The sequence below is a fragment of the Pseudophryne corroboree genome, chromosome 11, assembly GCF_028390025.1.
Source record: "Pseudophryne corroboree isolate aPseCor3 chromosome 11, aPseCor3.hap2, whole genome shotgun sequence".
NCBI classification, from domain to species: Eukaryota; Metazoa; Chordata; class Amphibia; order Anura; family Myobatrachidae; genus Pseudophryne; species Pseudophryne corroboree.
The window spans coordinates 257,728,154-257,755,375 of record NC_086454.1 but is presented as its reverse complement, the minus strand read 5'-3'; the positions used below and the strand labels follow the sequence as shown (position 1 = coordinate 257,755,375).

The following is a 27,222-nucleotide window of genomic DNA, read 5'->3' as shown; positions in this document are numbered from 1 at the left end:
GTTTGCAGGGCAGGTGTCTGACGTCAATTCCGAGACCAAAAAGACTGAAGTGATCGCAAGGGCTGAGTAAGTCCAGAGCTACTCAGAAACTGCAAAAAACGTTTTCGTCCCGCTCGGCTGCACACGCGTTCGCACACTTGCAAAGCGAAAATACACTCCCCCGTGGGCGGCGACTATGCGTTTGCACGGCTGCTAAAAGTAGCTAGTGAGCGATCAACTCGGAATGAGGCCCATGGTCAGGAGGTCTGCATACCAGACACGGGGAGGCCAATCTGGGGCAATCAGAATTGCCTGAACATTTTCCCTTTTGTGTCTTTTTAGAACTCTGGGAATGAGGGGAATTAGAGGAAACAGGTACACGAACTGGTAAATGCACGGTGCCGTCAAAGTATCCACTGCTGCAGCCTGTGGATCCCTCGTTCTGGAACAGTAACGACGTAGCTTCTTGTTGAGACGAGAAGCCATCAGGTCTATCTGTGGACAGTCCCACTGATGAACTAGCTGTTGAAACACCTGAGGGTGAAGCCCCATTCCCACGAATGGAGGTCGTGCCTGCTGAGGAAGTCCGCTCCCAGTTGTCCACACCCGGAATGAATATGGCTGAGATGGCCCTTGCGTTGGCTTCGGTCCAGAGGAGTATCCTTGACACCTTTTGCATGGCGGCCCTGCTTTTTGTTCCTCCCTATCAGTTTATGTACGCCACCGGCGTGGCGTTGTTCGACTGTACCTGAATGGCCTGATGTCGGAGAGGATAGGAGGCTTGCAGAAGAGCATTGTAAATTGCCCTGAGTTCCAGAACGTTTATCGGGAGTGAGGATTCCTGACTTGACCACTTTCCCTGGAACTGAGCCCCTTGGGTCACTGCCCCCAACCTCGGAGGCTGGCATCTGTCGTCATTAGAGTCCCCGATTGGGTACTGAAACTCCGACCCTCCTCGAGGTAAAAGACTTGTAGCCACCATAACAGGGAGATCCTCGCTTTTGGCGACAGAGCAATACACCGGTGCATGTGCAGGTAAGACCCTGACCACTTGTCCAGCTGGAACGGACGGGCATAGAATCTGCCGTACTGGATAGCCTCGTAGGAGGCCACCATCCTGCCCAGTAGGCGAATGCAAAGAGGAATTGAAATCTTGCGGGGTTTGAGCACCGAGTGGACCATAGCTTGAATCATCAAAGCCTTGTCCATGGGGAGGAATACCTTTTGAGACACCGTGTCCAGTATAATTCCAAGGAACTGAATTCTCTGTGACGGTTCCAGGTGAGATTTCTGGAAATTTAGGATCCACCCATGTTCCGTAAAAAGGCGAATAGCCAAGTTGATGCTGTTAAGCAGACTCTCCCTGGACACCGCCTTTATCAGGAGATCGTCAAAGTAGGGCACTATGCTGACTCCCATCATGCGGAGTTGCAGAATCCTCTCTGCCATGACCTTTGTGAACACCCTTGGAGCTGTGGTGAGACCAAAGGGTAAGGCCTAGAACTGGAAGTGGTGGTCCAGTATAGCGAACCGGAGATAAGCCTGATGAGGCGGCCACATTGGGAAGTGCAGATATGCATCCTTGATATCCAGGGATACCAGGAATTCCCCTTATTCCAGGCCAGAGACCACTGCCCTTAGGGACTCCACCTTGAACACCCGAAGATAAGGGTTCAGAGATTTGAGGTTCAAGATCGGTCTTACCGATCCGTCCAGTTTCGGTACCCCGGAGAGACTTGAATAAAATCCCCCTTTCTGCAACAGAGGAGGCACCGGAGAATTAACCTTTGTTCGTAGTAGTTTTTGAATGGCGTCCTGCAAGGTAACCTTTGCTATTGGTGAAGCTGGCAAGCTTGACCTGAAGAATTTGAGAGGAGGGAGTGCTTGAAATTCCAACCGGTAAACCTGGGATATGAGGTCCCTCACCCAAGGGTCCCAGCAGTATTTCGCCCACACATGGGTGAAGTGTTGAAGTTGAGCACCCACCTGAAAATCCCCCTGCAGCTGGGGCCAACCGTCACGCGGAGGGCTTAGCGGACGAGGATCCGGAGGCCTAGTCCCGAGATCCAGCAGCAGCTGGTTTACAGGGACTTACCTCTGTTTCCTTTAGCTGCATTGGAGGGCTCTGCCTCTAAATCTGGCCACGCGAAAGGAGTGCAGAGAGGGCCCAGGATAGGGACGTCTAGCCGGAGGCGCAGCAGACGGCAAATGGGTAGACTTACCCGCCGTTGCTTGAGAGATCCACTTGTTCAGTTCTTCCCCAAACAGGGCATCCACTTTAAAAGGAAGATTTTCTACTCCTTTCTTGGAATCAGCATCCGCTGACCATTGTCGCAGCCACAGAGCTCTACAAGCTGAGACCGCCATCGCTGTGGCACGGGCATTAATGAGGCCTATTTCTTTGATCGCCTTGCTTTTGAAATTTGCAGCATCCTGGATATGATGCAGTAGAGTCAGGATCTCATCCTGAGGTAGAGTGTCAAACCCCTCTATTATATTATCAGACCATTTGACCATGGCCCTTGTGATTCAACCACAAGCAAAGGTGGGCCTCTGCGCTACGCCCACTGCGGTATAAATCGATTTGAGTGTAGTCTCAATCTTACGGTCAACTGGGTCCTTGAGAGAGATAGCACCAGGTACAGGCAACACAATCTTACGAGACAGCCTGGACACTGAGGTATCCACACACGGGGGTTCTCCCATACCTTCCTATCCTCAAGTGGGAAGGGGAAAGAATTAAGCAACCGTTTAGGCGGTTTGAAATATTTTGTCAGGATTGACCCACGCCTCTTTAAAGAGTGAGTTCAATTCCTTGAAGACAGGGAAGGTGGCAGAAGATTTTGGTTTTACGTTAAAAAACAATTATTCCTCTCCTTATCTGGTATGTTGAGGACTTCCTTAACAGAATAAATTAGGGCCAATCACACCTTGAGACAGAGTATTGTCCCCCTCCATGTCCACCTCACCTTCATCCAGATCTGGCATGTCATTATCAAAGTCAGATTGGAGTACATGTGGGAGTGTGCATTTATGAGAGACCATCAAGGGGGGCTGAGGAGCCTGCCTGTGGTCAGCAGCCCTGACTAAAAAATCATCCATGGATTTCTTAAGGGTCTGCCTTTCTTGTCTGGCAGTAGCCAACTCTGTATTAATATTAGTAATCATTCCTTTGAATGATTCTAACCACTCTAGCTCCTGAACACTACTACCCTGAGAAGGTAGAGAACACGGAGTACACAGCAGAGATTCCCCCGGTGAAGGGGTAAACTTTGATAATGTCGATTATCTTTACAGGAATAAAAGCTATACCTTAAACACACCGTCAATACACTTTAAACCTTTAGCCGCTGTGGCTGCTATACTTAATTCACACTACGCACCTTTTACGCTATTAGCGTAAAAGGGTTCCGTAGTGTACGGACTTTGCATACACACGCCGCGCTGACGGTACAAAGTACTCGCAGCACATACACACCCAGAGATAAACTTTAAACCTTCTACAGCAATGCTATGCAATAATAGTACACTTTAAACCTTAGCAGGGCAATGAGCACACGACAACAATTGTGAGTTTACCGCTGGGTTCCGACACCACAGTGGATTATTTCTGAAAGGGGGTTTACAATACAAATTATACGCTACAATACAAGACAATATATATAACAGAACAATGGCTACAGTTAATGTACATACGTGAGAATATTCGCGTGCGCTTCCTGGTCCAGTCCTCCGTAATCAAATAGATAACGTTGTGAGTCTTGTGTCTGGCCGGCCTGCAGCAGGCTTTATTTATACAAGTCTTCCAAAAGCAATACAATGGATACTGTAATCCAGGCATGTCCAAACTGCGGCCCTCCAGCTGTTGAGAAACTACACATCCCAGCATGCCCTGACACAGCTTTAGCATTCTCTGACAGCAAAACTGTGTCAGGGCATGCTGGGATATGTAGTTTCACAACAGCTGGAGGGCCACAGTTTGGACATGCATGCTGTAATCCCTTTGTCCATTGTACACAGGGATGCACTTTTACAGTACAGGAGAGGTCATAGGTTGATTTGAAAAGGTAGGCGATGTCTTTCTCAACTGCTCTTGTGGGTGGTCTCCTCTGGATTCCCGCCGCATACATAATATACAGTAAATACAGTTTATATCTATATTCTGCTTCTGCACATAACTATCCCCAGGAACATGCGATCTTCCGCAGACCAACACCGGAATGTTTCCCTTAAAATACCCTACAGCTGGATACCAAATACCACCTTATAACCTTAGTCTGTCCCCTCTTATCCTGTAAAGTTGAATCCCTTTGTTCTGCAACCATTTAAACAGCTATAACTTTCTGATGTGGTGCAAGGAGACTATGTGTACATTGTGCACTATTTGGATTAAATATGTAATGTGTTCTGATGGCCCTCCATGCGTACACAAACTCTGCCGTAAATACCCATACCACGCGCCGATGCGCAGGACTGCGGGAGCGACCATACGCAAAGTGCGTACATGTGCACGCACTGCAGAACAAGTGCACGCGCAGTGGGTATGTGTGTGCAGTTTGTACGTGATGTGTGTTCTGTAATATTTTTCAACTTTGACAACTTTGTGTTGCATGAGGGACACACAGCCTTTTTGCCAGACATTCTAATTCAGCATAAATATACCCAGAATTAGTGAAAAAAAAAGTTTAGTGAAATAACACAGTGAAATCACACAGAAAACCCCAGATAGTCTGAAAGGAGTGACACAGAGGAATGAGACCCGCACACAATACCACAGTCAAAGCAGTGCTCTGCTGGGTATAAATCAGAGCCTTAGTAAGGCAGATTGCGGTTATATGCTCCCCCCTTTCTATAAATCCCCCTAGTACCAGTGCAAATGGTCATTTAGCAGGGTCTGTGGAAGAGCAGCGCTTGCATGCAGCCTGGAGGTCAGCAGAAGCAGGAAATGGCACCTTTGAGCTGCTGGTCCCGCTCTCCAGGAATCCCCGCCTCCGCAATGGCGCGCAGTCCCTCAGAAGATTATACTGGCTTCATATGTGATTTTTCATTGTAAAATGGGGTTAAGACCCCTTTTACCTCAGCAACAGTGTGGGTCTCTCAGTGGGCACTGAAGCCAGGTGCCCACCTTGCCATCATGCTGCCATTGTCCCCGAAGTGTCTGTACTCGCCACACCGCGTCATTGGCATCTGTTAGGGGTGGCGGCATGCTGACAGCGTGTGCGCACACTCTGAGGGCATGTGAAACAGCACCTCAGGAGCTAATGTCCTGTCAGCGGGGATACGAACCATTAATCCTATAGGAGGTTGGTTCGGTCCTTCCCCCACTAAGCCCTACGACGCAGGCAGACTGGTGCCAGCCAGTGCTGCCAGAAAAGAATAAAAATTTCTGAAGAAAACACTCTGGAGCTCCAGAGAATGCAACCGGCTCCTTGGGCACATTTTTCTAAACTGAGTCTGGTGGAGGGACATAGAGGGGAGGAGCCAGCACACAGTGAACTTTCTTGAAGTGCCAGGCTCCAATGGACCCGATCTTAAACCCCATGGTACTAATCCATCCCAGTATCCCGTAGGACGTTAGAGAAATGAATTAACAAATAGAAGATGGGCCTCAGTCGTTACTTAGCTCATATCTGGGATTTGAAATATGAAAAATAGAATTCTTATCACAGCCTGCCAAAATGTCATAAACTTAATGTTTTAAATAGTAATTATACTAGACTTACCGGGTTCAAGTCATAGAAACCTTTACTACGTTGCTCTTCAACTGTGCCATCCATCACGCTGTCCTCTTCATTCAGAGTAGCTTCTTCCAAGATTGCTGCCGCCTCTTCTGCTTCAGCCTCGGCGGCAGCTGCTCTAAGTCGAAGAGATTCGGCTTCTTTCATCTCTATAACAAATTTCCCAGAATCCAGATCTAGAACTTCTGCAAGTATCCTCAGTATGGCATTTAGGGATTCAGCCTGGCTGCCAGCAGGTATTCTCTCTTTCAAATTCCAAACTGTACCTATTGTATAGAGTGCCACAGTGTCATCAGCTGATAGCAGCCACAAGAACTAATATCATACAGTGAGAGCACCCACACACAGGAAGCCAAAAGCTTTCAGATAGTTTTGGAAGTTACATTTTAATACACAATATAAATTATAATAGGAATTTAATACCTACCGGTAATTCCTTTTCTCAAACTCCGTAGGGGATACTAGTATGTATTAGTACCATCGGTATAGATCGGGTCCATTGGAGCCTGGCACTTTAAGAAATGTTCAGTGTGTGCTCACTCCTCCCCTCCAGGCCCCTCCACCAGACTCAGTCTAGGAATACTGTGCCCGAGGAGACGGACATACTTTTGAGAGAAGGAAAGCATAACAGCAGCGGTGAGGTAACGAACCAACACACAACAATAGAAAAGGATAGCCACGCTAACCAGAACAGAGGATAGCCACGCTTACCAAACAAAAAGGACAGCAACGCTAGCTCAAACAGTAATAGGGAAAGCAACAGCAGACCAAACCAAGAACTTACAACCAGGTAAGCAGGAAACACGAAGCACTGAGGCGGGCGCACAGTATCCCCTACGGACTACAAGAAAAGGAATTACTGGTAGTTAGTAAATTCCTATTTTCTGTAACGTCCTTGGGGATACTGGGATGGATTAGTACCATGGGGAAATACCAAAGCTCCAGAACGGGTGGGAGAGTGCTGACACCCCTGCAAAACCACCTGACCAAACTTAAGGTCTTCACCGGCCAAGGTATCGAACTTATACAACTTAACGAACGTGTTCGAACCCGACCAAGTAGCCGCTCGGCACTACTGTAAGGCCGAGACGCCGCGGGCAGCCTCCCAGGAAGAACTAGTGGAGTGGGCCTGAATAGAACCCGGCAGTGGCAATGCCGCAGAAGAGTAGGTCTGTTGAATGGTCAATCTGAGCCATTGAACAATGGACTGCTAAGAAGCAAGACATCCAATTTTGGTAGCGTCATAAAGGACAAAACAGAGTCAGACTTTCTGTGACGAGCGGTCCTCTTAAAGTAAATCCTCAAAGCCCGAACCACGTCCAAGGATTTTGGAGCAACTGCTGTGTCAGACAGTACCGGAACCACTATCGGTTGATTAATGTGAAAATCAGATACCACTTTCGGCAAAACCTGTGGGCGAGTCCTGAGCTCCGCCCGATCTTCGTGAAAAATCAAATAAGGGCTCTTACAGGATAAGGCCCCCAATTCTGACACGTGCCTTGCAGAGGCTAAAGCCAGCAACATGACAGTCTGATACTTCAATTCCACCCTGTGTAAAGGTTCAAACTAGTCCGATTGGAGAAAAGTCAAGACCACATTGAGATCCCACGGAGCCGTGGTAGGGACAAAGGGTGGTTGAATGCGAAGGACAGCCTTCAGGAATGTCTGCACTTCCGGAATTACAGCCAAATGCTTCTGGAAGAATATGGAGAGGGCTGAAAACTGAACCTTAAGGGAGTCCAACCTTAGGCCCATAGCCACGCCTGCTCGCAGGAAGAGCAGAAAATGGCCAAGTTGAAAATCCACAGTAGAATATTTTCTACCCTCACACAACGAAACATATTTCTTCTAGATTCGGTGGTAATGTTTAGATGTGACCACCTTCCTGGCTTGGACCATAGTCGTGAAAACCCTGGAGGGAAGCCTTTTCCTGGCTAGAATCTCCCTTTCAACCTCCAAGCTGTCAAACGAAGCCGCAATAAAGTCTGGATAGATAAATAGGCCTTGTTGAAGAAGATCCTTGAGAAGCGGTAGAGGCTAGGGTTCCTCTAGAAATATGGTCAGGAGGTCCGCATACCAGGCCCGTCGAAGACAATCCGGGGCAATTAGAATTGCCTGAACATTTTCCCTTTTGAGTCTTTTTAGAACTCTGGGGATGAGCGGGATTGGAGGAAACCAGTATATGAACTGGTAAGTCGACGGTGATGTCAGAGCATCCACCGCTGCAGCCTGAGGATCCCTCATCCTGAAACAGTAATGACACAGCTTCTTGTTGAGACCAGTTGCTGAAACACCTGAGGGTGAAGGCCCCATTCTCCCGGATGGAGGTCGTGCCTGCTGAGGAAGTCCGCTTCTCAGTTGTCCACCGCCGTGGCGTTGTCCGACTGTACTTGTATGGCCTGATTTTGTAGAAGATAGGAGGCCTGCAGAAGAGCATTGTAAATTGCCCTGAATTTCAGAACATTTATTAGGAGCAAAGATTCCTGACTCAACCACTTTCCCAGGAACTGAGACCCTTGGGTCAATGTCCCCCAGCCCCGGAGGCCGAGTCCAAGACTGGGTACCGAAACTCCGGCCCTCCACAAGGTGAGAGACTTGTAGCCACCATAACAGGGAGATCCGTGCTCTTGGCGACAGAGCTATACTCTGGTGCAGGTGAGACCCTGACCACTTGTCTAGCAGATCCAGCCATACTGGATTGCCTCGTAGGAGGCCACCATCTTTCCCAGTAGGCGGATACAAAAGGTGAACAGAGACGCTGCGGGTCTGAGCCCCGAGCGGTCCATAGCCTGGATTGTCAATGCCTTGTCCATGGGGAGGAACACCTTCTGAGCCCCGTGACCAGTATCATTTCCAGGAACTGAATCCTTTGTGACCGTTCCAGGTGAGATTTCTGGAAATTTAGGATCCAACCATGTTCAGTAAGAAGGAGAGTAGCCAAGTTGATGTTGTTAAGCAGACTCTCCCTGGACACCGCCTTTATCAGGAGATCATCCCAGTAGGGAACTAGGTTGACTCCCATCATGCAGAGTTGCATCATCATCTCTGCCATGACTTTTGTGAATACCCATGGGGCTGTGGAGAAACCAAAGGGTAAGGCCTGAAACTGGAAATGGTGGTCAATAACAGCGAATCTGAGAGAAGCCTGATGAGGGGGCCGTATCGGGATGTGTAGATAGGCATCCTTGATCCCCTTCTTCAAGACCAGGGACCACAGACCTTAGAGATTCCATCTTGAACTTGAACACCCGAAGATACGGGTTCAGAGATTTGAGGTTCAAGATCGGCCGCACCAAACCATCCGGTTTCGGTACCACGAAGAGACTTGAATAAAATCCCCTGTTGTTTAACAGAGGAGGTACTGGAACAATAACCTTTGTCTGTAGTAGTTTTTGAATGACGTCCTGCAAGGTAACTCTTGCTACAGGTGAAGCTAACAAGCTTGACTTGAAGAATCTGAGAGGAGGGGGTGCTTGAAATTCCAACCGGTAACCCTGGGATATGAGGTCCCTCACCCACGGGTCCCGGCAGGATTTCGCCCACACATGGGCGAAGTGTTGAAGTAGAGCACCCACCTGAAATTCCCCTGCAGCTGGGGCCAAACGTCACGCGGAGGGCTTAGTGGAGGAGGGTCCGGAGGCATGGTCCAGAGAACCGTCAGCCGCTGGTTTAAGGGACTTACCTCTATTTCCTCTAGCTGCATTGGAGGCACCTCTGGCTCTGCTTCTAAATCTGGCCATGCGAAACGACTGTAGAGAGGGGCAGGATAGGGACGTATAGCCGGAGGCGCAGCAGATGGCAAATAGGTAGACTTACCCGTCGTTGCTTGAGAGATCCACTTGTTCAGTTCTTCCCCAAACAATGCATCCCATGTAAAAGGAAGACCGCCATTGCTGTGGCACGGGCATTAATGAGGCCTATTTCATTGATCGCATTGCTCATGAAATTCGCAGCATCCTGGATATGATGCAATAGAGTCAGGATTTCTTCCTGAGGTAGCGTGTCAAACCCCATTATCATATTATCGGACCATTTTACCATGGCTCTTGTAATCCAACCGCAAGCAATGGTGGGCCTCTGTGTTACGCCCACTGCGGTATAAACTGATTTGAGTGTAGTCTCAATTTTATGGTCAGCGGGGTCTCTGAGAGAGATAGCACCAGGTACAGGCAGCACAATCTTACGAGACAGCCTGGACACTGAGGTATCCACACATGGAGGGTTCTCCAATACCTTCCTATCCTCAGGTGGGAAAAAAATTAGCAACCGTTAAGAGGTTTTACATTTTTTGTCAGGATTGACCCACGCTTATTTAGAGAGTGAGTTCAATTCCTTGGAGACAGGGAAGGTGGCAGAAGATTTTGGTTTTATGTTAAAAAAACAATTCTTCCTCAGGTTCTGTCTCCTTATCTGGATGTTAAGGACTTCTCTAATAGAATAAATTAGGCCCTCCACACCTTGAGACAGAGTATTGTCCCCCTCCATGTCTACCTCACCTTCAGCCAAATCTGGCATGTCATTATCAGAGTCAGATTGGAGTACATGTGGGAGTGTGCATTCATGAGAGTCCATCAGGGGGGGCTGAGGAGCCTGCCTGTGGTCAGCAGCCCTGACTACAAAATCATACACGGATTTCTCAAGGGTCTGCCATCCTTATCTGGCAGTAGTCAACTCTGTATTAATATTAGTAATCATTCCTTTGAATGATTTTAACCACTCTGGCTCCTGAACACTACTACCCTGTTAAAGTAGAGAACAATGGGGCAGATGTATTAACCTGGAGAAGGCATAAGGAAGTGATAAACCACTGATAAGTGCAAGGTGATAAACACACCAGCCAATCAGCTCCAATATGTAAATTAACAGTTAGGAGCTGACTGGCTGGTGTGTTTATCACCTTGCACTTATCACTGGTTTATCACTTCCTTATGCCTTCTCCAGGTTAATACACCTGCCCCACAGTGTACAAAGGAGAGATCCTACGGTGAAGGCGAAAACTGTGTTGCATGAGGGACAGACAGCCTTTTTGCCAGACATTCTGATTCAGCAGAAATACACAGTTTAGTGAAATAACACAGTACAGTGAAAAACACAGGACGGTGATATAACACAGTAAACCCCAGACACCTTAATGGAGTGACACAGAGAGGAATGACACCAGCGCACAATACCTCAGTCAAAGCAGTGCTCTGCTGGGTATAACTCAGAACCTTAGTTAGGCAGAATGTGGTAGAGCCACCTATATGCTCCCCCCCTTGGTATAAAACCCCCTGGTACCAGTACAATTGGGGATTCAGCAGGGCCTGTGGAGGAGCGGCGCTTGCATGCAGCATGGAAGTCAGCAGCAGCTGGAAATGACGCCTTCGAGCCATTCATCCCGCTCTCTGGGAAGACCCGTACCCTCAATGGCGCGCGGTCCCTATATGATTATACTGGCTTTATTGTAAACATATACAGTGTAAAATGGAGTTTAAAAATAGGATTTTAATTACCTATCGGTAAATCCTTTTCTCGTAGTCCGTAGAGGATGCTGGGGTCCACATTAATACCATGGGGTATAGACGGGTCCCTTGGGAGCTATGGGCACTTTAAGAGTTTAATAGTGTGGGCTGGCTCCTCCCTCTATGCCCCTCCTACCAGACTCAGTCTAGAACTGTGCCAGAGGAGACGGACATACTTCGAGAGAAGGAAATACACAGATAGTGGTGAGATTCACACCAGCTGACATATAACATAAATCCAAGCTAACCAGCTTGAAACGAATCAGCAACGACTGAACAACAGTACTTAACTAAGTAACAAAAGCAGGAAAACTGAGCGCTGAGCGGGCGCCCAGCATCCTCTACAGACTACGAGAAAAGGATTTACCGGTAGGTAATTAAAATCCTATTTTCTCTTACGTCTTAGAGGATGCTGGGGTCCACATTAGTACCATGGGGATGTACCAAAGCTCCCAGTACGGGAGTGAGAGCGCGGAGGCTCCTGCAGAACCGATTGACCAAACTGAAGGTCTTCAGAGGCCACAGTATCGAACTTGTAGAACTTAGCAAATGTGTTCGATCCTGACCAAGTAGCCGCTCGGCAAAGTTGTAAAGCTGAGACACCCCTGGCAGCTGCCCAGCAAGAACCCACTTTACGAGTAGAGTGGGCCTTAACGGATTTTGGATACGGCAATCCTGCCGTAGAATAAGCGTGCTGGATAGTGAACCTAATCCAGCGAGAGATCGTCTGCTTAGAAGCAGGACACCCAATTTTCTTGGGATCATATAGGACAAACGGAGAGTCCGACTTTCTGTGACAAGAAGTTCTCTTCACATATATCTTCAGAGCCCTTACAACATCCAAGGACTTTGATGTGATTGAGGAGTCAGTAGCCACTGGCACCACAATAGGTTGGTTGATATGAAATGCCGACACAACCTTCGTAAGAAACTGCTGATGTGTCCGGGCTCAGCCCTATCTTCGTGGAGGATCAAGTAAGGGCTTTTACAGGATAAAGCCCCCAATTCGGACACGCATCTAGCAGAAGCTAAGGCCAACAACGTGACCGCCTTCCATGTAAGAAATTTTACCTCAACCTCCTGTAGAGGCTCAAACCAATCCGACTGGAGGAATTGGAGCACCACGTTAAGGTCCCAAGGCGCCGTAGGCGGTACAAAGGGAGGTTGGATGTGCAGAACTCTCTTCAAAAAAGTCTGAACCTCAGGGAGAGCAGCCAATTGTTTCTAGAAGAAAATGGATAGGGCTGAAATCTGGACCTTCACAGATCCCAACCTCTGCTCTTCGTTCTGCCCTGCTGGTTTATGTAAGCCACTGTTGTTACGTTGTCCGACTGCACTTGAATGGCCCGATTTCTTAGAAGTGGGGTCGCCTGAAGAAGACCGTTGTAGACGGCTCTTAGTTCCAGGATGTTGATGGGCAGGCCGGCTTCCAGGCTTGACCACCGTCCTTGGAAAGTTACTCCTTGAGTGTGCTTGTGGAGATGAGATCCCGACCACTTGTCCAGAAAATCCAGTTGGAAGGTCAGAGCGAGGAACCTCCCGTACTGGAGAGCCTCGTAAGAGGCCACCATCTTTCCCAACAGGCGAATGCATTGATGAACCGACACCCGGGCTGGCTTCAGGACATTCCGGACCATAGTTTGTATCACCAACGCCTTTTCCTGCGGAAGAAACACCTTCTGCACTTCTGTGTCCAGGATCATTCCCAGAAAGGACAACCTCTGGGTTGGTTCCAAATGTGACTTTGGAAGGTTCAGAATCCAACCATGACTCTTGAGGCGGCGTATTGTGAGAACTATGAACTGCAGCAGCTTCTCCTTGGACGATGCCTTTATCAGCAGATCGTCCAGATATGGAATGGTGTTCACCCCTTGTCTGCGGAGGAGAATCATCATCTCTGCCATCACCTTGGTAAACACCCTTGGTGCTGTGGAGAGGCCGAATGGCAGGGCCTGGAACTGGAGATGACAGTCCAGCAATGCGAAATGGAGATAAGCCTGATGCGGCAGCCATATCGGAATGTGGAGGTGCGCATCCTTGATATCCAGGGATACCAGGAATTCCCCCTCTTCCAGACCTGATATCACCGCCCTGAGAGACTCCATCTTGAACTCCTTTAGAAAGGGGTTCAATGATTTTAGGTTCAGAATGGGCCTGACCGAAACCATCAAGTTTCGGTACCACGAAAAAGGTTCGAATAGTAACCTGTGGCCTGCGCAGGAGGAGGAACTGGCACAATGACCTGTGCCTCCACCAGCTTCTTGTAGTACAGTGCTGTCTGTCAACAGAGCTGGTAAGCCTGATTTGAAAAAACGATGAGGAGGGAGACTTTGAAATTCCAGCCTGTATCCCTGGGATACAATATCTATCACCCAGGGATCCAGGCCGGACGATACCCAGACATGACTGAAGTGTCTAAGTCTCGCTCCCACTGGCCCCACCTCCAGGCCGCGCGGTCCACCGTCATGCAGAGGACTGTGGCGTACCTGAAGCAGGCTTTTGTTCCTGGGAACCTGCAGCGGCAGGTTTCTTGGACTTAACTCGACCTCCCCTAAAGAAGATATTGGACGGTCTGGCCTTTCTAGGCTTGTTAGGCCGAAAGGACTGTGTTGCAGATGAAGAGAAGGATTTCTTCGGAGCAGGTGCTGCTGAGGGAAGAAACGGAGTCTTACCCGCTGTAGCCGTGGATATCCACACGTGTAGAGCTTCCCCAAAGAGAGCCTTGTCTGGATTCCGCGTCGGCCGACCACTGGCGCAGCCACAGTCTCCGACGAGCTGAAACAGACATGGAAGATATTCCCGCAGCCATAGAATCCAGGTCTTTCATGGATTCTACCATAAAACCTGCTGAATCATGTATGTTGCGTAAAAATAATGCAACATCATCCTTATCCATCGTATCCAAATCCTCAAGTAAGGTAGCCGACCACTTTACTATAGCCTTTGCAATCCATGCACTAGCAATAGTGGGACGTAATATGGCCCCTGAAGCAGTGTACATTGATTTAAGTGTGTTAGCAATTTTTCGATCTGCCGGCTCCTTAAAGGCGGTAGATCCTGGAACAGGCAAAACCACCTTCTTTGAGAGTCTGGACGCAGATGCGTCAACAATCGGTGGGTTTTCCCCATTTTTCCTAGCCTCCTCAAGAGAAAGGAAACGCCACCTGTACCTGTTTAGGGATCTGGAATTTTTTCTCAGGGTTTTCCCATGCTTTCTCAAATAAAGCATTCAATTCCTTTGACACAGGGAAGCTTAGCGAGGCTTTTTTATTTTCAGTGAAAAAGGCCTCCTCAATCTTGTCAGGTGTGGTATCATTAATATTCAACACATCCCTGATAGCCTCTATCATCAATTGCACCCCTTTTGCAAGAGATGCGGACCCCCGCGACACATTCCGATCACCGTCTGTGGTGTCAGAATTGGTATCCGTGTCGTCCTGTGTGACATGCACAAGCGCACGCTTATGGGGGGTATATAGCGGAGCGTCCCGAGGTACCAGAAACCGGCCATACTGCCACAGAGTTCTGTAATACCTGGGTTGCAGATTCATTACTTGCAACCCTGTCAGAAATCTGAGAAATCCAAGATTTCATAGAGGAAAACCACTCAGACTCCCTTGCTGGTATCTGTGCTAAAACAGTGCTATCCTGATTACATGGAATGGGATCATCCTGAGAGGACAAATCTTCTGCAGCATATGACACAGTGTCCCTGGACATAGCTAAAGGAGACCACCAAACACTCCACACACACACACACACACACACACACACACACACACACACACACACACACACACACACACAGGGGAGGGCAGACAGTTTCCCCCCCAAGAATGGCAAGAGAGACACAGAGATTGGAGCCAACCCACACACAGCGCTTTCACTAAAGGGAGACCCCTTATCAGCGCTGGCTGTGCACCTCAATAGGACACACAGTCGTATTACATCCCCCCCCCCCCCTTCTACAACCCCCTGGTACCGTTTACAGACAGCTGGAGTTGCTGTGGAGGGACCGGATTCTCCTTCTCAGCGCTGTGCAGGCAGGAAAATGGCGCTGGAACGCTGCTGGGTCCGCTCTAAGGAGAAGCTCCACCCTCTTAATGGCGCTGTCTTCCCGCTCTTCATGGGTTATACTGGCCTGAGGAATTAGTGCTGGCTGAGATCCAAGGACCCAGACAGGCTTCTGGACCAGTGTAGGGGATAAGCGCTGGCCCCTCACAGCACCGCACCATGTACCGCTGAGCCTTCCCAGGAGCGCAGTTAATACCACGCTCCCTTCCCGCTGCCGCCATCTTCACACCGGCCCCCTGGGGGGCGGTATCCAATCGGACGGGGGGGCGGTATCTCACTCGCCACCGATTCTTCAGCTCTGCAAGAGGGTGGTGGCATGCTGCTGGGGCGAGTGGTCCCCTGTGGCGGAGAACGATCAGACCCCTCTGGAGCTCAGTGTCCAGTCAGCGGAAACAGTGGCTCAGACCCCGCAGGGCGGACACTGCTCCCCACCCTCAGTCCCTCGCTGCAGGGAGGCTGTTGCTAGCAGCCTCCCTGTAAAATAATAAACTCTAAAAAACATTTTTACTAGGAAAACTCAGGAGAGCTCCCCTAGCTGTGACCGGCTCCTCCGGGCAAATTTTCTAAATTGAGTCTGGTAGGAGGGGCATAGAGAGAGGAGCCAGCCCACACTCTCAAACTCTTAAAGTGCCAATGGCTCCTGGTGGACCTGTCTATACCCCATGGTACTAATGTGAACCCCAGCATCCTCAAGGACGTAAGAGAAAATTGGATTTTAATTACCTACCGGTAAATCCTTTTCTCGAAGTCCATAGGAGATACTGGGAATCAATTTAGTACCATGGGGTATAAACAGGTCCACTTTGAGCACTATAGAAGTTTGTTAACGTGTGGTGGCTCCTCCCTCTATGTCCCTCCTAACAGACTCAGTCTAGGAAACTGTGCCCGAGGAGACGGACATACTTTGAGAGAAGGATATAGATAAGGAAAGTGGTGAGATTTCAAACCAGAACAAGAGGAAAGCCATGCTAACCAAACTTGAAAACTGGAACAGCAACAGCTGAATCAAACAACAGTAGTTAAACAAGTACCCTTGCAGGAAGAACGAAGCACCGGGCAGGAGCCCAGTATCCCCTACGGACTATGAGAAAAGGATTTACCGGTACGTAATTAAAATTCTATTTTCTCTTATGTCCTAGGGAATACTGGGAATCCATTTAGTACCATGGGGAAGTACCAAAGCTCCCAAACTGGGTGGGAGAGTGCTGAGGTTTCTGTGGAACTGACTGACCCAACTGAAGGTCCTCAGAGGCCAAGGTATCAAACTTGGAAAACTTGGCAAACGTGTTCGAACCCGACGAAGTAGCTGCTCAGCAGAGCTGTAATGCAGAGACACCCCAGGCAGCCACCCAAGAGGAACCCACCGACCTAGTAGAGTGGGCCTGTACAGATTTTGGAATCGGCAAGTCTGCCCTGGAATAAGCATGCTGGATAGCGAGCCTGATCCAGCGAGCAATTGACTGCTTTGAAGCAGGACACCCAATCTTGTTGGCATCATATCAAACGAAGACTGAGTCGGATTTCCTGTGACGAGCAGTTCGCTTTACATATACCTTCAAAGCCCTTACAACATCCAAGGACTTTGAAGAAGCAGAGGTGTCAGTAACAACCGGGACCACAGTTGGCTGGTAGATGTGAAACGCCGACACCACCTTAGGAAGGAATTGCTGACGAGTCATCAGTTCAGCCCTGTCCTCATGGAAAATCAAGTAGGGGCTCTTGTGAGACAACGCCGCCAGCTGCGACACGCGCCTTGCCGAAGCCAAGGCCAACAGCGTGATGGTCTTCCACGTAAGATACTTTACGTCTACCTCCTGTAACGGTTCAAACCAGTCCGATTGGAGGAAAGTCAGAACCAAATTGAGATCCCAAGGTGCTGTTGGAGGCACAAAGGGAGGTTGGATGTGAAGAACACCTTTCAAGAACATCTGAACCTCAGGGAGAGAAGCCAATTGTTTCTGAAAGAAAAAAGACAAGGCCAAACTCTGAACTTTTATGGAGCCTAGGCGCAGGCCCACGTTAACTCCCGACTGCAGGAAAAGCAGGAAATGTCCCAGATGAAAGTACACCGCAGAATATGGTCTGCTTTCACACAAAGAGACATATTTCTTCCAGATACGATGGTAATGTTTTGACGTTACCCCCTTCTTGGCTTGGATCATAGTCTGGATAACCTTGCCAGGAATCCCGCTCCTGGCTAGAATCAGCCGTTCAACTTCCATGCTGTCAAACGTAGCTGTGGGAAGTCTTAATAGACGAACCGGCCCTGTTGCAGAAGATCCTCTCGAAGACGCAGAGGCCACGGATCTTCGATTAACATCTCGAGAAGATCCGCATACCAGGCCCTTCGCGGCCAGTCCGGAGCAATCAGGGTTGCTTGAACTCTTTCCCTTTTTATTCTTTTGAGGACTCTTGGGATCAGAGGAATGGGAGGAAACACGTACACCAGCTGGTAGACCCAAACGTGTATTGTTTAAAAATTAAGATACAAACTGTTATTTGATTATCCCTTGATTGATCTTTTGATGTATTAGGTGCGATATCAACTATTATAGATTGCTGGATCGTATATTTGAGCCATTCCTGTCCTCTTGGAGGACCATTACTCCCTTTAAAAACGGTTTTGTACACCAATAAAATAGACAGAGGCCGCCACAACGGGTATACACTCTCAGGATGAGATCTAATTATTTAACAAAAAAGATCTCTGGAAATTTGGAGTAACCCGTAATATTATTCAATTGATATTTCACTTTTTTCACATTTTCTAAATACTGCATTTTTGCAATTACAATTGTATGGGTCATTCCCACTACGGAATTAATTATAAGCTATTTATATTATGAATTGATTATCAATATACATATACCTTGACTATATTTTTTGTTATAGCAGGTGCAAACCATATTATGATTAACCTGCTCTGTTTATGTGTCCTATTTTTTTGACTACTTCATTTTAATATTTTCAATAAATGTTAAGTTTTAATTTTATAACATTAACAAATTATATTAAAAAAGAGTGCACCACAAAGTAAGCCTTCCTTGGGTGACGACCGTCTACGATCGTCCTTCCCTTTTGTCCCTTCTCAGACCCACGGAGTTCTCAGGGTGTCGACCGCTAGAGCTTGCGGGTCCCTCGACCTGGAACAAAACCGCTTGAGCTTCTTGTTGAGTCGAGAGGCCATCATGTCGATTTGTAAATAACCCCACCAAATGGCCTGAATGGCCTGATTCTGAAGAAGAGATGAGTTCCAGGATGTTTATTGGAAGAAAGATTTCCTGACTTGACTATCTTCCTTGAAACTGCACCCCCTGGGTGACTGCACCCCAACCTCTGAGGCTTGCGTCTGTGGTTAACAGAATCCAATTCTGAATCCCGGACCTTCGACCCTCCACTAGGTGAGAAGTTTGTAGTCACCACAGGAGGGAGATCCTGGCTTTCGGCGACAGACGAATCCGATGATGAATGTGATCATTTGTCCAACAGATCCAGCTGGAAGGCCCTCGCATGACACCTTCCGTACTGAATTGCTTCGTAAGAAGCCACCATTTTCCAAATAAGGCGGATGCACAGATGTACTGAGATTTGGGTCGGCTTCAAGACAGCCCGAAACATCAACTGGATCACCATTCCCTTTTCCAAGGAAAGGAACACTCTCTGAGACTCTGTGTCCAGTATCATTCCCAGGAAATGAAGCTTCTGCGTTGGTTCTAGGAGAGATTTTGGTAGGTTCAGAATCCACCCACGATCCAAGAGTAATCTGGTCGTGAGACCAATGTTCTCCAACAACTGCTCCCTGGACGCAGCCTTTATCAGAAGATCGTCCAGGTAAGGAATTACGATCACTCCCTGTCTGCGGAGTAACATCATCATCTCTGCCATCGCTTTGATGAACACCCTCGGTGCTGTGGAGAGACCAAATGGTAGTGCCTGAAACTGGTAGTGACAGTCCTGCAGTGCAAACCGTAGATAAGCCTGATAAGGCGGCCATATTGGAATGTGAAGGAATACATCCTTGACATCCATAGACGCTAGGAATTCCCCCTCTTCCAGACCTGAGATAACCGCTCTCAGAGACTCCATCTTGAACTTGAACACTTGTAAGTATGGGTTCAATAATTCAGAATTGGTCTTACCGAACCATCCGGTTTCGGAACTACAAACAAGCTGGAATAGTATCCCTTGTTTTGTAGATGAGGTGGAACTGGAACAGTGACCTGGGTTTGTAACAGTTTCTGAATAGCTTCTTGTAAGGTTACTCTTGCTTCTTGTGAAACTGGTAAGCCTGATTTGAAGAATCTGTGAGGTGGGGGATCCTGGAACTCCAGCCTGTAGCCCTGGGATATAATGTTTATGACCCAGAGATCCTGGCACGATCTTGTCCAGGTCTTACTGAAGAATTGTAGCTGGCCTCCCACCTGCCTGTCTCCCAGGCATCGTGGACCACCGTCATGCGGAAAGTTTTGAGGAGGCAGAGCCTGAGCTCTGTTTCTGTGAACCAGCAGTCACTGGTTTGCGTGGTTTACCTCTAGCACCACTTGCGGCGGTAGAAGAACCTCTGGCCTTGCCCCTAAACTTGGCAGTCCGAAAGGACTGTAAATTGGGTCCTGAGTAGGCCTTCCTGGCTGGCGGAGCGGCAGAAGGTAGATAAGTGGACTTACCCGCAGTAGCTCGTGCGATCCACTTGTCGAGCTCATCACCAAATAAGGCCTTCCTCACCTTTTTTTGAGTCCGCGTTAGCAGTCCACTGACGTAGCCATAATCCCCTGCCATAGCTGTAGTGCGTGCATTAAGCAAATCTATATCTTTAATGGCTTCCATCATAAAATTCGCAGAGTCTTGTATGTGCTGCAGGAATAACACAATTTCCTCTTGATGTAAGGTGTCTAACCCCTCAATTAAATTACCAGACCATTTAGCAATGGCACGAGTAATCCACCCACATGTTATAGTGGGTCTCTGGGCCACCCCTGCAGCTGTATACAAAGATTTGAGTGTATTCTCAATCTTACGATCAGCTGTATCCTTTAGGGAGGCTGCACCAGGAACAGGTAATACCATTTTATGCAAGAGCCTGGAGACTGATGTATCCACTATCGGTGGATTTTCCCATATTTACCTATCCTCAGGAGGAAAAGATGATAAAAACCGCCTAGGAATTTGACATTTCTTATCTAGATTAACCCACGGTTCTTCAAACAGGGTATTTAGTTCCTTTGATATGGGAAAATTGGCTGAGGATTTTTTTCTTTATATTAAAGTAAGATTCCTCACACTCCTGTCACCTTTTCAGGGATATTTAAGACTTCTCTGATAGAATCTATGAGAGCCTCTAAACCCTGCGAAAGAGTACCCTCCCCTACCTCTATGTCCACCTCACCTTCCTCCATTTCTGACCCTTCATTATCAGTCAGAATGCAGGATATGGGCCAAAGTACATTTTTGCGGACAAATGATAGAGGACTGAGATGCTGGTCTGAGTACTGCGTCCTTTTGCATAAACTCAGCCATAGACTGTCTTAAGTATTGCGTCTCTTCCTCATTACGAGATAATTTAGTAGAGATGGTGGAAATCATCCCCCTAATGGAGTCCATGCTGGCTCCACCCCACTAGCCTGAGAAGGGATACTACACTGAGTACACACTAATGAGCCACCTGGAGAAGAGGAACACTGTGCCTTACATGAAACACACTCTTTGCCTGACATACTGCATCAGTGACAGCACACACACAGGAAAAGGTTAAAAGCACAATTAACCCACAAAGAGCCCTTCCCGAGAGACACAGAGCGAGGATAGAACCAGCACACAACGCCCTTATCGCTAAAGCCAAGCTTAGCTGGGTCGCAGACTAAGTACCTAGATCAGGGACTTAGTACACTAGTATAACGCTCACCCCGGTTATGACCCCCTGGTATCGCTGAGGTAATCTGGAGGCTCTCCGAAGGCGTTGCGCATCCCTATAGTCAGCGTCTGTGTCAGCTGCAGTAGGGTAAAATGGCGCCTGTGAGCTGCTGGATCCGCTCATAGTGAAGCCCCGTCCCTTCAATGGCGCGCGGTCTTCCCGCTCTTCTTTATACTGACATTATGTGTCTGTGTGCATAAAATGGAGTAAGCCCCTTTTTAAGCCTGTATTGCCAGTCTGGGTACTGTGTACACTACAGTGTACTAAGTCTGGAGACACATTCCGCCCCGTGTAGAAGCCGTGCGTCTCCGTACCCTTATGCTGCCATAATGGCTTAGTACTCACCACTCTTCTTTCTTCTGGCTCTGTTAGGGGTGGCGGCGTGCTGTGGGAATGTACGCTCGCTGTGGTGGGGCTTGCGATTAGTTCCCTAGTGTCCTGTCAGCGGGGAACGGGACCATTAACCCTGAGTGGGGTTGGCCCGTTCTCCCCCGAAGTCCCACAACGCAGGCAGTCTGGTGCCATCCAGTCCTGCCTGAAAATAACAAACTTTAAAAATAAATGCAGAAAACTCTTCAGGAGCTTCCAGAGATGTGACCAGCTCCTTCGGGCACATTCTCTAAACTGAGTCTGGTAGGAGGGGCATAGAGGGAGGAGCCAGCACACGTTCACAAACTTCTATAGTGCCCATGGCTCCAAGTGGAACCATCTATACCATTGGTACTAAATGGATTCCCAGTATCTCTTAGGACATAAGAGAAATTGTAAATATGATAAAAGAATGTAAAGTATTTTTGTACAGTTATCCACCTTAAGATTTGTAGTGGGGGTTTTACCTGCAACCAATGTCTGCAGTAGTCTCATCTCCATAGTAGTTGCAGAGGTCAAAAGTATAGTTTCCAGAGTCTGCATAGAAGGGGCATCAAAAGAAGCCAAAAGATCTGGATTATCTTCTGTAACTGTTTGCAGACAGTAAGCTGTGAAAAAAGTGAAGCATTCAGAGATTATAAAGATATATTACAAAGGTACAAAGTGTTCACAAAAGGAGATCTATTAATCTAGATCAGTTTCCCAAATGCAGTCCTCAAAGCAATCTTGCAGGACAGGTTTTAAGTATATCCATGGTGACTGTGCGGGGTGATATTTTTAACTACTTGTTGACTCCATGTTGTTCATGTATGACTCCATTTTGCTTATGTATGACGTTATTGCTTATGCGAAGATACTCTATATTAGTACAGGTTGAGTATCCCATATCCAAATATTTCGAAATACGGAATATTCTGAAATACGGAATTTTTTGAGTAAGAGTGAGATAATAAAACCTTTGTTTTCTGATGGCTCAATGTACACAAACTTTGTTTAATACACAAAGTTATTAAAAATATTTTATTACATGACCTTCAGGCTGTGTGTATAAGGTGTATATGAGACATAAATGCATTCTATGCTTAGACTTTGGTCCCATCACCATGATATCTCACTATGGTATGCAATCATTCCAAAATACGGAAAAATCCGATATCCAAAATACTTCTGGTCCCAAGCATTTTGGATAAGGGATACTCAACCTGTACTTTATTATGATCTCAGAGCTTTGCAGACAGATAGGCACCCGCTGGATATACAGCCTTACTTTAATTAACAAGCTGTCTTTCATCTTGACCCAGCGTGAAAAGACAGTCAGTGGGGAGTGCAGACCGCTTTTATGCTGGCTGATTATAATAATGTTCCTATTATCAGTATCTCAGATGGAAACGGTCTAGTAAGCTACATTTGAGGTATTATGTTCCTATGTGTGTGAAAGGGGAATCTGTCAGGTTTAAGATAAATTATCTTATGTGAACGACTACTGTACCCAGCTTCACAGACACTGACGGTCGTATCTTTTAAGACAATGTTAAGGTGCCCATACACTTATACGATATGGCCCTTTTTTCACACGATTTCGACCCATTGGGCCGATAAATCATGTGAAAAGTGTCACATCGTATGTGTTTTACTTACCATTCCGATCCGATGTACGGTCCCGTGCGCATCAGATTGGATCCGGATATCGTCATGGCTGCCACTAGGCTTTGCCCGATCATCCTGCAGCCATGACTGGGATCGAATACGATACATTGTATGCAAAAGTGTCACATACGGTGCAGCCGCCCGGGAGCTGCCGGGTGAGTTGGCGGGGTACCGCATGCGAGGTTCACATGCGATACCTAGCACTAGTGGATGGGCACCTTTAGAGTGTTCCTGAAGGCATGCTATAAAACCTAGAAGTTTACACATAGCAAATTGGTTCCAATTGGAGCTAGTTCTGTCTGCAGCTTAATTAGTTTTCCTATAAACCCACTTCAGCTTAGTAATTCAGACAGACAGAGTTATTCAGATGGGACCCTGAAGACGACTGAATCTTATTTCTTTGAAACTACTTATAACCGATGACCATTGTCAGGAACAGTCCTTACACATCTGAGAAACAGCCAAGTATATATAATTTGATATCACATGTATGTTTTCATTTTTGTTACTTAAATAAATAAATGCTTAGCCTTTTTGAAATGTCCTGTGTCAGTCTCCATATTTAACACATTGTATCCCAGAACCTGGTCGCTTGAGTTTTTCAACCGACAACAGTGCCTTAATTAGTACCGCAAATAATTTGATGTAACGATCTGCAATGAGCCATGAATATCTTTAAAACCTGCACTGTTAGGGTGACTTGAGGAATGAGTTTGGGAACCACTGATCTAGATGTTGTCCCTGGAGCTGCAAGGGTTTATTTTTTTTCCTCTATCTCCCTTTCCTCCTCTCTTCAGCATTCCCCAGCCAGCATCCTTTTCTCCTCTTACACCAGCTCTCTCTTCTGTTGCTACTTCTCTTTCACCATGACAAGCATTTTCCCTCTTTCTCTTTCATCCACTAGGGCAGAGGTTCCCAAACTGTGTGCTGTGGCTCCCTGGGGTGCCTCGGGACACTTGCAGTGGTGCCCTGGGTTGGTGGTCCAGGACCAATTCAAATTATTCATGGTCAATGTAATAGGCAAAACCAGTGCTGGAGGCTGCCAGTCATAAAATATGTGGCCAAACAGAAGCAAATCTTGTCCCTCACCACACAACTGACCCTAAGGATGACATATAAACGCAATCTACTTAATGTAATATTTCTTTCTAAATTTCTCAATATGAAATTTTTGGCCTAGGGGTGCCGTGAAAAAAATTCTGATATTCTAGGGCGCCGTGATTCAAAAAAGTTTGGAAACCACTGCACTAGGGGACACTGGAGATCTCAGACAGCTGGGGTGTGAAGGAGGCAGACCGGAAGTAGCACAATGTAATATATTTAAAAAAATATGCATGGCTCCTCCCCCTTCACGCCCCCCCAATCCCTCCAGTTTGAAAAATTGTGCTGGAGGTAGCAGCACAAAAAGGAGGGTTTTGGTACTTACCGATAAATCCTTTTTTCGGAAGCCATAGGGGACACTGGCACAACTTCAAGACTGTGGGGGTGATGATGGTGGCTTACAGAGAGCTGGCACTTTGAATAATCTAAGAAGTGAAACAGGATCCTCCCCCTCTATCCCCCATCATCCCTCAGTTACGAATTAGCCGAGAGGAGACGGGAACAAGATAACAGAACTATACGAGGGTAAGAGAGCATATAACAATAAAACTCAAAACACAACAAGGAAGGCAAGAGAACAGCGACGGCGGCTGGCCAGCCAGTGTCCCCTATGGCTTTCGAAAAAGGGATTTATCGGTAAGTACCAAAATCCTCCTTTTTCTGTCAGCCACTAGGGGACACTGGCACAATTTCAAGACTGTGGGGACGTCCCAAAATTTCCCCCCAGGGCGGCAGATCACTGAGGAACTTGCAAAACAAGACGGCCAAACCGTGAGGATGAAGCCACAAAAGTATCAAACTTGTAGAATTTAGCAAACGTATGAATACTGGCCCAAGTGACTGCTCTACAGAGTTGAGACATGGTAGCCCCCTACTAGCGGCCCACGAAGACCCAACTGAGCGTGTTGAGTGGGCAGCAATGGATAATGGAGATCGCCTAGATTGGCCTGACGAATAGTCAACCGAATCCAGCGAGCCATGGTCTGCTTAGCATGCAACATCATGGGAATCACACATTCCGGAATCCCTTTGCATTTTAGGATGTCTCCCTCAAAAGCCATCCCGTTAAACGTATCCATGGTAAATCTGGATGCACGAAGGGCCCTTGTTGGAGTAGATCAAGACGCAGAGGTAGAGGCCAAGGATCGTTCCGCTAGTAGAAGGCGCAGGTCTGCAAACCAAGCTCTCCGAGGCCAATCTGGTGCCACCAAGATCACCATGATTGACTCACATTTGTCGAGGAAGCCGAGATGAGACACCACGAAATCCACCTCTGGACACCCCCAGCGTTGTGTCAGAGTGTCGAACACCTCTGGGTGAAGTGCCCATTCTCCCGGATGTAGATCCTGATGGCTGAGGTAGTCTGCTTCCCAATTGTCCTGGAATGAATACTGCCAAGAGGATTACAGCGTTCTGTTATGCCCACTGGAGAATTTGAGTCACCTCTCGCATCGCTTGGCGACAGAGTTCCTCCGTTTGTTTACGTACGCTACAGCAGTCGCGTTGTCTGACTGAACTTTTACTACCTTGGATCGAAGAATGTGGGCAGCTTGTACCAGCACACTGTAGATCACTCTCCGTTCCAACACATTTATTGGCAACAGTGATTCCTGTGGAGACCAATGGCCCTGAAGATAGAAGTCCAACACAACTGTGCCCCATTCTCAAAGGCTGGCATCTGTTGTTAAAAGCGTCCAGTTCCATACCCCAAAACACCTGCCCGCAGTGGGACTGTGCAGCTGGAGCCACCAAAGAAGCGAAAGTCGTGTCTCTGGAGTTAGCTGAATTGTTGAAGGTGTAGATGCGAACCCGACCACATTGATGTAACAGATCCAGCTAGAAAGTACGTGATGGCTTGAGAACAGCTTCCAGTTTCTGTATACTCAGAGCTTTGTCATGAGGTAGAAAAACTTTCTGTACGTTGATGTCCAGGATCACACAAAGAAACTGGACACGCTGTCATGGCTGAAGGTTGGATTTCCGAAAATTGATTATCCATCAGTGTTCCACTAACACATTAGGGGGAATTCAAATGTTTGAAAAGTAGGTTGGGTGTCTGTTTTTTCCTATTAGATAGGAAAAAACAGACACCCAACTGACTTTTCAAACAATTGAATCTCCCCCATTGTATGTTAATAGAGCATGCTCCTGGAGAATGAGATCGGATGGAGCTTTGAGGAGGAGGTCGTCTAGGTATGGAATTATTGTGACTCCCAATGATGAGGTGAGCAATCATCTCGAAACGTGTTGGTTAGCGCTTACTAAAAACAACAACCACAGATGCCGGAGGGGTGAATCTGACTGCACGGGAGAAGCAGGGGAACCAGACGGAGACAGCACAGGCATCCAAATCCAGGCGTATAATACCAGTCGCGATCGGCTGCAGGGGAGAAGCCGCCAGCCGGATACGGCTAGCATCAGCCATCAGCTGACGTTCGGGGGAAGTCACCAGCGGGGGACCCACTCACAGCACAAAGCGGCCAGCATCAGCCAACCGCTACACATGTGCATGAGTTAGGGAAAGTTAGTAACAATAAGTACCTGCTCATCTGTCAAAGGCTTATAATTGGAACCCTTTTCATGCAGACTTTCTGAGATCAAAATATCAGTTAAAAGGGCTGTAAACATACTCTTTTTAACACAATCTTTTATTACAGATGTGTGTTCACATAATATACAAGCACTCTGAGTTTTTTATTCCAAATGGTAAGGCTCTGAACTGAAAATTATCCTGTTGAATCGCGAACCTGAGAAACGCTTGGTGAGGTTCCCAGATCGAAATGTGGAGATATGCATCCTTGATGTCTAGAGATATAGATTGTAAGCTTGCAAGCAGGGCCTTCCTACCTCTATGTCTGTCTGTTTTTACCCAGTTTTGTTCTATTACTGTTCTAATTGTAAAGCG

General features: G+C 47.5%; 1 protein-coding gene across 2 annotated transcripts in view; it reads right to left on the bottom strand.

Annotated features, from left to right (window-relative positions):
• HEATR3 (HEAT repeat containing 3) overlaps positions 1–27,222 on the bottom strand; it is a 211,355-nt gene that overhangs the window by 87,515 nt on the left and 96,618 nt on the right. For both annotated transcript variants that reach the window (XM_063945350.1, XM_063945351.1), the window contains exons 6-7: positions 22,037–22,177; positions 5,703–5,983 (exon numbers count right to left, since the gene is read on the bottom strand). In XM_063945350.1, coding sequence (XP_063801420.1) covers positions 5,703–5,983; positions 22,037–22,177 — 422 coding nt within the window. The remainder of the gene's footprint in view (positions 1–5,702; positions 5,984–22,036; positions 22,178–27,222) is intronic.